General features: G+C 48.6%; 1 protein-coding gene across 1 annotated transcript; it reads right to left on the bottom strand.

Annotated features, from left to right (window-relative positions):
- Positions 1–466: 466 nt before the first annotated feature.
- PDIA3 (protein disulfide isomerase family A member 3) lies at positions 467–9,677 on the bottom strand. Its single transcript, XM_028706125.2, has 13 exons — positions 9,416–9,677; positions 7,359–7,437; positions 6,889–7,006; positions 6,470–6,574; positions 5,915–6,044; positions 5,212–5,328; positions 4,975–5,100; positions 3,601–3,783; positions 3,276–3,384; positions 1,742–1,870; positions 1,424–1,503; positions 1,091–1,148; positions 467–885 (listed from the first exon to the last, which is right to left on the bottom strand). Exons 1-13 carry the CDS (start codon positions 9,556–9,558, stop codon positions 766–768), a joined length of 1,497 nt encoding a protein of 498 aa, XP_028561958.2. The 5' UTR covers positions 9,559–9,677; the 3' UTR covers positions 467–765.
- Positions 9,678–13,130: the final 3,453 nt, after the last annotated feature.

A 13,130-nucleotide genomic window follows, 5' to 3' on the forward strand; every position in this document is an offset into this window, starting at 1 on the left:
ACCTTTTCTTCAAGGAATACTTTAATCTTGCCTGGCTTATGCTGCTTTGTTTTCAAAGTTTCTAGTGGCTGCAGAGACAGGTCTTTGTCACACAGGCTTAAAGCTTGGCACCTACCACATCTCTCAGAGATGCTCCACATGAGAAGTTATACAAAAAATTGCATTTTGTGAAGATCGTTTAAACAGACATGCCATCTCCCTTCGTATCAATCAGTTATGTTATCAATCTGCTACATGTTCATTTGACAATGCTGCTTAGGCCCATCTGCAGAGCTAGGCTATCCCAAGCTAAAATCAACATGCAAACTTCTCATGGACAGCTGAGTTGTTCAGTAACTTCTATGGGGAACAAAAGTTCTCTGGCAGAGCAGCCTCCCAAGCTAGCAAAGTACCAGAAACAGGTAAATGTATCCCGCTCAAAGAGACAGGGAGAAGTCTTTCCCCTCCCATCATCACAGAAAGGCAATTTGGGGCCTAAGGGGGTCATTTATTGATTCACTTCTTCAAATGTACAAAAAATTAGAAAACAAACCCTCCCCCTCCCCACCCACAAATATCAGCCAGTCCAGGGCATTCAAGGCCAGTGCAGTTAAGAGATGAGGGGGCAGGAAATTAAACAGAACAGCAGCAGCAGCTGGGTCCCCTCTGCTCAATGTGGCTTCACTTTCCAACAGCTTAGACTGCCCCACAGGGCCCCACCTCCAGGAGTGGCCATGGGCTCTTCTGCAGACAAGGGCGATGATGACACCAAGCCCCCCTCCCCGCTCACAGATCCTCCTTGGGTGCCTTCTTCTTCTTCTTGGGTTTTTCATCCTCCTGTAGAATGGGTGGGTAAGTGGCCTCCCGCTTCAGGTAGCTGACAAAGTCATTCACCTCACGCCCCCCCTGTCAAAAAGACACAAGTCAGGCAAAGTGCAGCAGTGCTCAAGGCATTAAGTTCCAATCATTAGCGCACACAAGCACCCTCAACACATTCCACTTGATCATTTATGCCACTTGCCATATTTTAGGATTAATGGGCAAAAGAAAGAAGATTTCATTGCAGCTGCTTATTATTACTCTAGGGAACCCGGTACAAGCATGAACTCACCTCATATTTCTTTGGACTTTGCTTGCTCCCCGCAGGCGAAAAATAAATTGTGGGGAAGCTGTCAACAAAGAAAGAAAGACCACTCAGCAGGGCATTCAGTGCTATCCTGAATGACTGCCCTGGAGGAAATATGCCTGGTGTTTACATGCATAAGCCTCCATACAGCAGCCATTCTTCAGGGGGCATAGTGCAAGCACACAATGTAGGTGTGGGTGGGGCGCAAAGGACTCCTCCTAAAAGGCCCAAGACTGTGCCTGCAGGACAGCTACTCTATCATTGACAGCAGAGGGCAGGCAAGAACCAGCCAGTGGCTACCAAGCATAATTCTCTTACCCTCGCACTTCGTAGGGAGAAGGCACATCATTGGCTGTAGCATCCATCTTGGCTATAATAATGTTGGGATCTTTGCTGAGCTGTTGAAAGATAATCCAGTCAGCAATTTCACACTGGCAGAAGCAGTCAATTCATGATAGCAGAACAGTGTCAGCCCCCTAGGGGCTGTTCCACACCCAAGAGAACCTTGCTCAAATACACAGTATCAAGGCCCCTGAAGATAAGAGCTCTTCTCTCTGGTCACCTATGAACAGGGACCTCTATTAAGGGAGAGAGACACTCAGGCACTCGGATCCTCCTCCCGCCCCTTGGGCATACCTTCTCTCCAAGCTCCTTGTATTTGGGTTCCAGGTTCTTGCAGTGGCCACACCAAGGTGCATAGAACTCCACAAGCACATCCTTGCCCTCAGCATTCACGATTTCATCAAAGTTCTCAGCCACAACCACCTGGGGAGAAAACATGCAGGCTCAAAAGGGGAGGTTCCCAAGACACACTGTGCCTAATTTTAGTGTTATTGCAAGCTGAATACTATGTAGGAAGCTTCTCATTTTCCCAGCAGTTCAATCAATATACAGATCACATCCAAATCTGCCTGTTTCCCATCTATGAATTGAATTCCTGAATTCCAGGTGTCCAGAAACAGTCTTGGTATGCATCAAGGACATATAAACTGAAACTTAATTCAGAGAAAACATAGCTACTTTAAGATTCCCCTGTACTTCAAATTTTGGGCTTGTTCAATCCAGCTTGTAATTTCAATTTGTCTTTTTCATGTTTGTTGATGAAACTGCCCAGCAGCTATTAACATCAGCTACCCTGAGCCTCAAGACATAGCTCAGAAAGAGCTGAAATTAATAAATGTGCACATTAATCTTACATAAACTGCATGAAACTTAGAACAAAGTGGAGAAATTTGTGGGCATTTTGGAATTTGATATGGGATGTTTTGGGGTGTTGCACGTTGGTCATAGCTTTAAGGCCACCTGCTGCAACATGTCCCAAAATACAGCAGAGGAGTCCCCTTCTTGGTTAATAATAATAATAAATTTTATTTATATCCCGCCATCCCCAGCCAAAGCCAGGCTCAGAGCGGCTAACAACAGTAAAATAACACAGCACTCTAAAATCAATTCATTATAAAATCAGTTCAAATCAAATTGATGGCAACCATTGGGATAGAGTTCTGTGAAGAATTACCAAAGGAGGGGCCAGGCTGTGCCTTGGCCAAAGGCCTGGTGGAACAGCTCTGTCTTGCAGGCCCTGCGGAAAGATGTCAAGTGCCGCAGGGCCCTAGTCTCTTGTGACAGAGCATTCCACCAGAATGGAGCCACAGCCAAAAAAGCCCTGGCTCTGGTTGAGGCAAGCCTAACCTCTCTGGCCCGGGACCTCCAAGGTGTCTTTGTCTGAAAACCGTAAGGTCCTCCGTGGGACATACCAGGAAAAGCGGTCCCGTAGGTATGAGGATCCTAGGCCGTATAGGGCTTTAAAGGTTAAAACCAGCACCTTAAACCTGATCCTGTACTCCACCGGGAGCCAGTGCAGCTGGTATAGCGCTGGGTGAATGTGATCCCGCAGCGTGGACCCCATAAGGAGTCTCGCCTCAGCATTCTGCACCCGCTTAAGTTTCTGGGTCAGTCTCAAGAGCAGCCCCACGTAGAGCAAATTATTCTTATAAGATCTAGTTTCTTTTAAGCTAGGAGTAGGGGACCCTCCAGATGCTGTTGACCTATTGCTCCCATAATCCCTTATCTTTGGGCACCGCTGGGTAGGGCTGATGGAAGTCCAATATCATCTGAAGGGGCCCAAGGCTCCCACCACCCTTGAGGAGACAGAACAAGCAGCAGCTCCCACCTTCACAGGCCCATCATTGTTCTCTGGGATGGGCTCAGATTTCAGGTATTTCTTCAGGTTTCCATCAAAATAATCCTGGAGGAATCTCTCCAGGGCCTTCCCATCACGGCTGCAAACCAAACAAGAGAATTGTTTCAACCAGTCCTTCCCCAACTTGTAACCCCCCTTCTAAAGTCACTAGAAGAAATCCCAGACTTTCTGTCCTGGATTGGCCTATGATGCTTTGTGTGCAGAATTGCTCAGGAAAAGGCAGTGGGATGTCCCCACTCCAGACCACCCCAGAAGTAGTGTGCACCCTTGCAGTATAAACAAATGCTCCACTTACGAGAACTCCTCCTGCATGACAAATTTCTCTCCCTTAGCTGTCCTGATGGCAACAAGAGGAACATCGGTGGTAGAGCCATCCAATCCAAACTCTGAGAGCTCATGACCGAAGGTCTTCCGACTAGCAACAGCAAAATTGAGTTTGTGTCCAGCATCCAGGAAACTCCGGGCTACCTTCATCACTCTGCAAAAGCAATAACAAAACTTTTTTGTGATAGCCCAAGATAATCAGGAGTCACAGCGCACCTGTCCTCTTCAAGGCATGCGTGAAGGCAAGCAAATCATTTTAATTAATTAAGAGCCAATTTCGGAAGTACCTTGGCTCAGGCAGAGGTGGTGATGTTTTCAAGTCAAAACAGTCCTAAATTCTATAGCTAAAGGATCAAGTGTGCTTGGAGCAGCCTCAAAGAGCCACCAAGGTGATCAATGATTGGCCAAGGGCAGAAGTGTCACTGCCCAGTCTCCTTCCATAAGTTATTCACTGCTGATGGGGGACCTCCACAGCTTATACTACTGCTGGCTTCTTGCCCCCAATCTTCCTAGGGAGGGGGATGTTTGCATGCTGGAACTGCTGCAGCCCTTCTGTTTGGGCTATAGAGCAGTCACAAGAGGCATGGCCTCTGGCAGAGACATGTGAGTCCACTGGATCAAGACAAAGTGACCTGCTCCCAGTGGTCAACCAGCTGCTCCAGTGCAGATGTTTTCAACCTTTTTGAGTCCACTGCTCCCTTGACCAACTATATTCTTTCTGTGACACCCCTGTGGGACTCAGGAGCCCAGTTATGTCACCCCTTGCCTGCAGAGCTGGCAGCCTCTCACTCTTTTCAAATATCCTCCTTCACAGAGTGTTTTTTCAGCCTCTTCTCCTCTTCTTTGAGTTCTCTGGGCAGGTCTCTGAGCTGCCTCCCTTGACCCACAGCGGCCTAGGACTTGTCTGTTCATTCCCAACAGCAAGGGCTGGCAAACTGGCTGGCTAGGCTCCCTCACCTGCTTGCTTGCTTACTACGAGGCCACCTCAGCTTCTGGCAACTAGCAGAGCTTGTAGCCAAAGATGCTGCAACAAACAGTCACACAAGCCTTTGGGAGGCAGAGACAAGAGAGGGCATCAGAGGAGGGAGGGAGGCACCCCTGACCATCATTCAAGGCACCCCAGGGTGCCATGGGACACTGGTTTAAAACCACTGCCCCAGCGGGAAGCCAGCAAGCAGGACCCAATTGCAGCATCAGCAGTGATCTCCCCACCTATGATTCCCAGCAACTGGCAGGTCAGGCACCTATTGCCTGTGACAGTGGGGGCAGAACATATCAATAGCTTGCAGGTCTCTCCAACCTCACTCATTTCACTTCCCCAGGATAGTCCTTGCTGTGTTCTCACCTGTTGCGCCAGTAGTTGGACCCCTTGGGATTCTTTTCGTAATCTACGTCATAATAAGCCACCAGCAGGTCCTTGCCTTGGATCAGCTCTTTGTTGTCTTCCGTCATGTGTGGGCAGATGCCAAAGCTAAAGAACAGAAGGAACCCCCAAATCACGTTAGCATGTGGATCTCACACTGCGGACACAGACACAGACACTCACTCTAGACTGGCAGGAGAGAAGCTGCTATACACTTACATGTTCTCCTGAAGGAACTTCTTGATCTTGCCAGTTGTGATCTTGTCCTCTGTGTATCGCACAATGTTGTCCTCAAACTTGTTTTCCAGGTGTGGGGGACGGAACAGGATAATGCCTCTGTGAAAAGTTGATCGGTGCAACTTGACAGTGAACCAAGCACACATCACCCTCAAACAGGCTGTGCTCTTGCTAGGGCTTGGCTCACAAACAGGACTCCCTTGTTCTTTCAACATGGGCTTCCAGCCACATTTGCTGGCAGGTGTCTCAGCTGCTTAACCAACTCCCCAAGGAAAAGCTGAATGACAGTCAGCAAGCACCTCAAGCTCTGACTTGCCTGCTCCCTTCAGGTGGCAGGAAAAACAAGCAGGAAGCAGCCCAGCAGGGACTTGAGTGTTGGCGGGGGGGGGGGGGGATGTTGCATAGGACCGCGGAAGGTACCATCACTATTTTACAAAGACAGTTGCTAGGATCACAGCTTGTCTATACTGGCAAGCCATTTGAGTGTTGCTCAAACTCAGTCCAAAGAGAACCAGTGGTCTATCCATCAGAAACAGCTTGCTATACAAGTGGGGGAAATTCATTGTGGGGAGCAACAGGAAGCCAGCCAGAGCTGTTATGCCCAGATGCATTTCTGAAATTTGTGTCTTATATTCTTCTATTTTGGTAGACCAATCAGGAGAATAGAGGCCCATGTGCTACTTACTCGCCATCTGGCTCATATTTCTTAACTAGATCCTCATCACTCGTGTGCCCAAAGCGGTAATGGTCTCGCAAGTTGCTCGCTGCTTTCATGTACTCTGAATGTGCATCACCAAACAACTCCTTGAAGAAACCTGCAGAACATCATAAAAGGCAAAGGACTCCATATGAAAGAGGAGTAGCAGAAGCAGTTTAGCTATTCCACCTGGACACAAAAACAACTTGGACTGCCCAAACCAGTGAGCCAAGAACCTACAAATTGTATCCAAGGAACCCAGTCCCTGGCTTCTAATATTTGAAGCTGGGAGTGGCTCAAATCAACACTGCAGAACGTTTTTATCTGAACATTTTTACTACTGAGATCAGGTTAAGAGGACTGGAACAGAAGAGGTAGCTCTGCACTGCCAGTTCAAAGCTCTGTGAGATCCTGTGCTAACAACTGCAGTCTATGATGTCTAATTCCAGAAAGACTGGTGACCCCCCTCCACATCTTAGCATGTGAAGGCTCAGGGGGGGAAATCTGATTACCTCCCCCACCCAAAATCCCCCCACTACTTACCCACCACAGCAGGATCCTTTTCACTGATGAATTTCTCAAAAGTATCAGAGCGGAGAGCAACTGAGGCTGGCCCAGCCTGTTTCTTCAGGTGGCTCACAATTCCATCTTGGGAGAGAAGTTTGGCATAGTTAGTGGCAGGCTGCATGTAGGGATTGCTTTGGGGACATCCAATATACAAGGCTATACAAGGCGTTACACAAATACCCTTTAAATGAATGCTTCAATCAGAAGAGCCCTAAAGCTAGATCAGAACAAAAGCCCATATTGTCTAGCATCTTGTTCTTGCAGAGGCCAACCAGATGATGTTGGGAGATCTACAAGCAGAACATGCATGCGATAACCCTCCACTCTGTGCCAGGGCTGCTGCAGACTATTAACCAGCTCCTCCAGCACTCACAGCCTGGCCGACAGTTCCTTACCAGCTGTTCTTGGACCATCATAGGTACCAGACTCCTCCCCGTTCCTGAAGATCTTGAGAGTTGGATAGCCACTCACTCCATACTTGTTGCAGGTGTTTGAGTTTGCTGTACAGTCAACCTTAAAGAGAATGTGAGCAGGGTTTGCCTTTTCCACAGTAAAGGATGGTGACATCTCTAAAAAAACAACCATCCAGTCTGTACATTGCCAACAGCATAGATGCATGCAAACATCCTCATCCAAACATTCCCATCTAACACCAACAGAGGCTCTTCCTATACCTCCAGGGACTTTGATCAAAAGAACAGCAGACATAGATTCAAAGCTTTTTATCCCACGTCACTCCCCACCACATTCACATAGGCATCAATGTAACTGACTCCCAACTCCACTATCAGTAGTCAAGCAATTTAACTTATGGAAAGGTCCCTTTCTTGCAGAGTTTCATGCAGTAGTACATTACAAAACTAACCTTCACAAGTGGCACTATTCCCTTTAGCCTGGTGGCAGCAGATTCATACTCAGGAGCAAGGCGTTTACAGTGTCCACACCTACAAGATTAAAAATTCAATGCATGGTTGGCATACCACTTTCTTTCATCAGCAAGGACTGTTGTTGGCCCAAGATCACACTTGCATCTCAACAGGTCAGATAAAAATCAATGACTAAAACTGTGCAGGGTTTTAAAATTTAAATTTGTTTTAAAGAAGTCAATACTCTTGAATAAATAGGTTAATGTGACATAATCTAGATATAAGCACATTAGCCCATCCTTGTATTCAAGTACTAGTCTGGCACAGACAACCAGAATTTATTTATTTATTGTGATTATTAATATCCTGCCTTCCAAACGATGAATGCTTTTGAGGCATACTACAATTAACATCACTATCCATGGGGGCAAGGGAGAAGAATGAGCAATATGGAAGAACACAGAGAGTTACGAGAATCCTTCCCAGAAGGTAGCTGGTAGTTGATGGCCTTATAGCAGGGACAAGCAAAGTTAGACATAAGCTGGCTTTGACCTCCTTTTTGTCTGCCTCTCTTGATTTTCTGAGGTCCTTCCCTCATGGCAGTTGTGAGTTCTATGCAAGTGTGATGGGAGGGATGGAGCAATGTCTCTTCTCTGTGCTCAACACAAAAATCAAGTGGGTTGCTAGACAACAGAAGTCTCCTCTTCCATACACCCAGCATAGGCTTAGACCTGCAGCTTCCTATCTCTGGTCAGCCTTCAATAGGCTAGCATTTAGCTGGCTTGTAATTTTGAGTGGTTTTCTCTACAGTGAATCATTGCCCCTACCAGATGCACATTCAAAAGGAGGATTTTCTATATAATGAATACACAATTTGATATTTACTAAAATATGAATACTTGCATTAAACCTACAAAATGTAGGCATTTCATTTACTTTCTTGAATTTCTATCCCACCTTTCTCACATCATAGAACCCATGGAGGCATAAATATGGTTCCCAAATTCCTGTTTTGGCACTGACCAAACCTGATTGTCTTCAGCAAAGTATTGGCCTTGTGTACCAAGTCTCATACCTTGGGACTTTACGCTAAACTGTCTTTTATTGTTCTGTGATGGGCTATGTTTTGCTTTTATTATGAGTATACACTATCCTGAGATTCATTTGGATCAAGGACCACTGAGACACTTGAAGCCAGTGGGCTGGGCACCATGAATCATCCATCTTGCTTGGCAAGGGCACCCCGCTCCTACAACAAGCACAAGCCAATAGTGGCCCCATCAACCCCATGAAGCGGACAGAGCGATGAGGCTTCGCCGTTCTCACAAGGGCAGCACCCACGGTTCACCCAAGAACCAACTATCCACCGGAAGCTAGCAGGCGCCCAACCCTTCCGTTTCTGCCGATAAGATGCCCTGATGGCTGCCCCAACTTCTCCGCAAAGGTAGCGGGCACTTCCCAGGGGACCAACAGCCAATCCCTGATAGTGACAGCCCAGCGGAGCAGCCAACCGGGAGCAGCCACGGCAACAAGATCCCGCCCTCCGCAGGCACTTGCCCCGGTGTAGCCTGGGGGCTGCAGTTTCAAAACCGGCTGCGGCACCAGCGCCGGAGCCACCGCGGCTTTCCCCGCCCGATAAAGAGGCCGCTACCAACCCAAACCAGCTGCCCTTCACGGCGGCCGGGCGAATCGCGGAGAGGCTTCCGCGGATATCGCGTCCGGAATGCGCAGAATTCAGCCCCACAGGCCTGACAGACAAGAGGCAGCGGCGAGAGGCAGATCGGCAGGCGGACTCCCGCCTTCCTTTCCTCCCTCGCTCTTCCCATTCTCGGCTCCGCGCCAGTTAAGGCAGCGGCAGCGACGAAGGGATCCACCGGCCTGCCAACCTCCCTCTCCCCGTCTGTCTCTGGACCTGTGGGAGGCGCGCGCACGAGAAACGTGCCGCTCCTCTTCCTGCGCGCGCAGAGCCGAAGCAGCAGGGGCCTCCCCGCCCCGCCCCCCATGAGCGCCCTGGCCCCGTTGCCCGCCCCGCCCGCCTCCTCTCCCTCCGACCCACCATGGGGCGTAGAACTCGACGAGTGCGACGCTGCGGTCGGCCAGGCCGCTGTCGAAGTCCTCATCGCTGAGCTCGAGCACGTCAGAGGCGCGTCCCGGCAGCGGCACAAGGGCGAGGAGCAGGGCGAGGAGAAGCGCCTCCATGAGGCCCAGCCGCCGGCGAGCGAGAGAGAGAGAGGGAGAAAGGCGAGGAATACGGAGAGCGAGCCGGAGAAAGCGGCGGCTGAGGCGACTTTCGCTTTCTCTCGTTCTCGCCTCAGCGGGAAGCTAATGAGGAGGCGGAAGTCCCGCCCCTCCAGGAGACGGGGCCGGATTTGCAGTGTGGCAGCTGCTCACTGGCCCACGCCTGCGGGAGGGCGGCCAATGAGGAGGAGAGATGGTGGCAAGAGGAGGCTGGGTGGCTCTGCGCTCGTCGTCATAGCGATGCCGCGAGGGGCCGCCCTGGCCTCGCGCTCGAGAGCGGGCTTCGCGTGTTGGCCCCGCCTCCCGCCATTGCGGCTCCCTCGTCTCCCCCTCAAGAGCAATGCCTGAGGGCCAGAGAGATGTCCGCGCCTTTTTCGAAAAGTGCCCCCTGTTGTGAAGAGCTGGTCCCTCAGCCGAGCGGCTGAAGCCAAACTCTTTTATCACCCTCGTTGCCCAACTGCAGCACAACAGCCCTGCAGTGCTGCCAGGGGGCCTTTCTCTCCGGTGCCTGCCGCCACCCTCCCCACTTACTCCTGCATCCCCAAATGAGAAGGAAACTGGGATGCATTAAAGCAACTACTTTTTAAAAATGTTTTGAGCCAGTGGCCTAGCACTTCTCGGTCAAATCTACGCACACAAATTGCTGGGGAAAGCAGAGCTAGCTAGCTTCCAGCTGCCTTTTCTTTGTCCAAGATCAAAGCAGCTAGCTCATTTCACTGACAGACCCCCTTCATCCAGGAGCTCTGAGACCAACTGCATCTCTGTTTCCTTATGGGCTACTGATCCTAAACCCAGTAACCTGAATGCCATGCATCTAGGTACATGGGAATTCTATGGCAAACAGACCCACTTCAGCAGTCAATTTAGGAGACTTTGTTAGGAATAAAAGGGAAGCAGACAGAAAGTTAAAAACAATATAAGATGAACCTTGGTATTATGGCTCTAAACTGAACTAACCCTAGCCTATTCACTACATTCACTGTTCAAGTTCACTCATGAAGAATAAGCAAGGCTGTCCTGTGTGGTCTAGTTGAGATTTGGTGAGTGATTGCCAAAGAATTTGAGATTCCTGCATTGCTGGGATTTAGATTAGATGACCCTGAGGTCCCTAGCAATTCTATGATTCTAAGGAGCAGCTCAGCTTTGTAATCTCCTCTCCCCTCTCACAGCTCTTCAGATGAAGGGTGGTATACAAATTTAATACAGTAATAACAATAAGCCTGTATTTCTGTGCATTTTCTTGCCTGACATGTAGAGATCCTGGCTTAGAGATGCAGCACCTTTGTTATGAAGGCGCTCATTTCATTTGACTGCCCATGCCCCGTTGTTACGCAATTCCTTTAGCTATGCTCAGCAATGCAACGTGTACATATTGGTTGAAGAGAAGGCAAACTTTTGGCTTAGAGTGGCTGCCCTCACTGAAAAGGGATTACGTGTAGACACAGAATTGAGAGGAACAAGAACTCCAGCTTTATGCTAACATGTCATTATGCACCTGTTCATTAGCCAATTGCTAGCACAAATGCAAGTCTTAACTTGAGGGGCACTTGAACAGGACCACGTCAACCCATTGCATCACCACCAGGGACTAGCAATGAGCCTGGCCATCACATGCTTGCACACATCACCGCTCACACATCTAGCAGAATCAAGCAGGGACGGAGTGGTTTTCATGCTCAGCACAGCAGAGTGGTTTAAACCTTTCTCCCCAGCCCAGTGTTATGATGGGGGATACCAGTTTTCCCATCCCTGATAATCATATCAGATCATGTGAGGAAGAAGCTGTGATGTCACCAGCTGCTGCCATCTTTGTTGCAGTGGGAAAGCACCTGGCCTGGACTGGACCCTGTATGTATGACCAATGCTACCTGATGCCACCTTGGCTTGAGGGGCCAACCATGGTCTACAGGCCAGTGGTCCTTCACCATCCCTGCCTTTTTTTGTATTTGCTATACAAACACATTTTGATTCTGTAAATTGGGAACCCATTGCTCCCAAAATGTTCTGGCAGCTCTGACCTTCAGAAAGTTATTGCTAATATTTCATCAGAATCTCTTTTATTGTCACTTGCTTTGGGTCCCACCCTCCAGAGCAGCAGAAAACAAACTTGCTCCATCTTCCATGTAATAACCTTTCAGATATTAAAGGTAAAGGGACCCCTGACCATTAGGTCCAGTCACGGACGACTCTGGGGTTGCAGTGCTCATCTCACATTTCTGGCTGAGGGAGTTGACGTTTTTCCACAGACAGCTTCTAGGTCATGTGGCTAGCATGACTAAGCCACTTCTGGCAAACCAGAGCAGCGTACGGAAACGCTGTTTACCTTCCCACTGGAGTGGTACCTATTTATCTACTTGCACTTGACGTGCTTTCAAAACTGCTAGGTGGGCAGGAGCTGGGACCGAGCAATGGGAGCTCACCCCAGTTGCGGGGATTCGGACCACCAACCTTCCAATCAGCAAGCCCTAGGCTCAGTGGTTTAGACCACAGCACCACCTGTGTCCCCTGAACACCCATGTTCAGATATTAGAAGATGGCTATCATATCACCTCTCAAGTTTCTTCTTCTCCAGGCTAAACATACCCAGCTCCCTCAACTGTTCCTCATAAGGTTTGGGTTCCAGCCCCTTGATCATTTTGGTTGCCCTCCTCTGCACATGTTCCAGCTTCTCAATATGCTCCTTAAATTGTAGTGGCCAGAACTGAACACGGGACTCCAGGTAGGGTCTGATCAAGGCAGAATAGAACAGCACTATTACTTCTCTTGATCTAGACACTAGATTTCTGCTGATGCAGCCTAGTATTGCACTAGCTGGATCACAGTTAACTCATGCATGCTAAGGTTTTGATCTACCAAGACTCCTCGCTCCTTTTCAAGCCAGATGTCCCTCATTCTATATAGTGTGCAACTGAATATTCCTTGCTAGGTGTGGAACTGTACATTTGTCCCTATTGAGATTTTCTCTATTGTGCAGAGGATGGCAACCAAGATGATCAAGGGTCTATAAGCCAAGACTTATGAGGAACATTTGAAGGAGTTGGGTAGCTTTAGCCTGGAAAAGAGACTGATAGGAGATACAATAGCCATTTTCAAATATCCTATGGGCTGTCACATGGAAGATGGAGCAAGCTTGTTTTCTCCTGCCTGGAGGGGAGATGTTTTATTATTTTATTTATCAAATTTATATACCGCCCTATATCCATGAACAAATGGCTTCAAGTTACAAGAAAGGAAATTCTGACTAAACATCAGGAAGAACTTTCTGACAGTAAGCACTGTTCAACAGTGGAATGGTGTCCCTCAGGAGGTTGTGCACTCTCCTCCTTTAGAGGTTCTTAAGCAGAGGTTGCATGGCCGTCTGTCATGGATGCTTTAGTTGACATTCCTGTGTTGCAGGGGGCTGAACTAGATGACCCTTGGATTCCCTTCCAACTCTATGATTGTATGAGGTATTAGCCTCCCAGTTTGATGTCAAATTTGATGAGCACCCCCTCTATTCCTTAATTCAAGTCATTTATAACGATATCGAACAA

The sequence above is a fragment of the Podarcis muralis genome, chromosome 14 (genome assembly GCF_964188315.1).
Source record: "Podarcis muralis chromosome 14, rPodMur119.hap1.1, whole genome shotgun sequence".
NCBI classification, from domain to species: Eukaryota; Metazoa; Chordata; class Lepidosauria; order Squamata; family Lacertidae; genus Podarcis; species Podarcis muralis.

What these genes read in the sequence shown, in the direction of transcription:
- PDIA3 (XM_028706125.2), bottom strand. Translation starts at nt 9,558, where the DNA reads ATGGAGGCGCTTCTCCTCGCCCTGCTCCTCGCCCTTGTGCCGCTGCCG. An exon ending in AAATATGAGCCAGATGGCGA is followed by an intron (nt 5,329 to 5,914) that starts GTAAGTAGCACA and finishes AACTTTTCACAG; the next exon opens with AGGCATTATCCTGTTCCGTC. An exon ending in ACAAGGAGCTTGGAGAGAAG is followed by an intron (nt 1,504 to 1,741) that starts GTATGCCCAAGG and finishes ATCTTTCAACAG; the next exon opens with CTCAGCAAAGATCCCAACAT.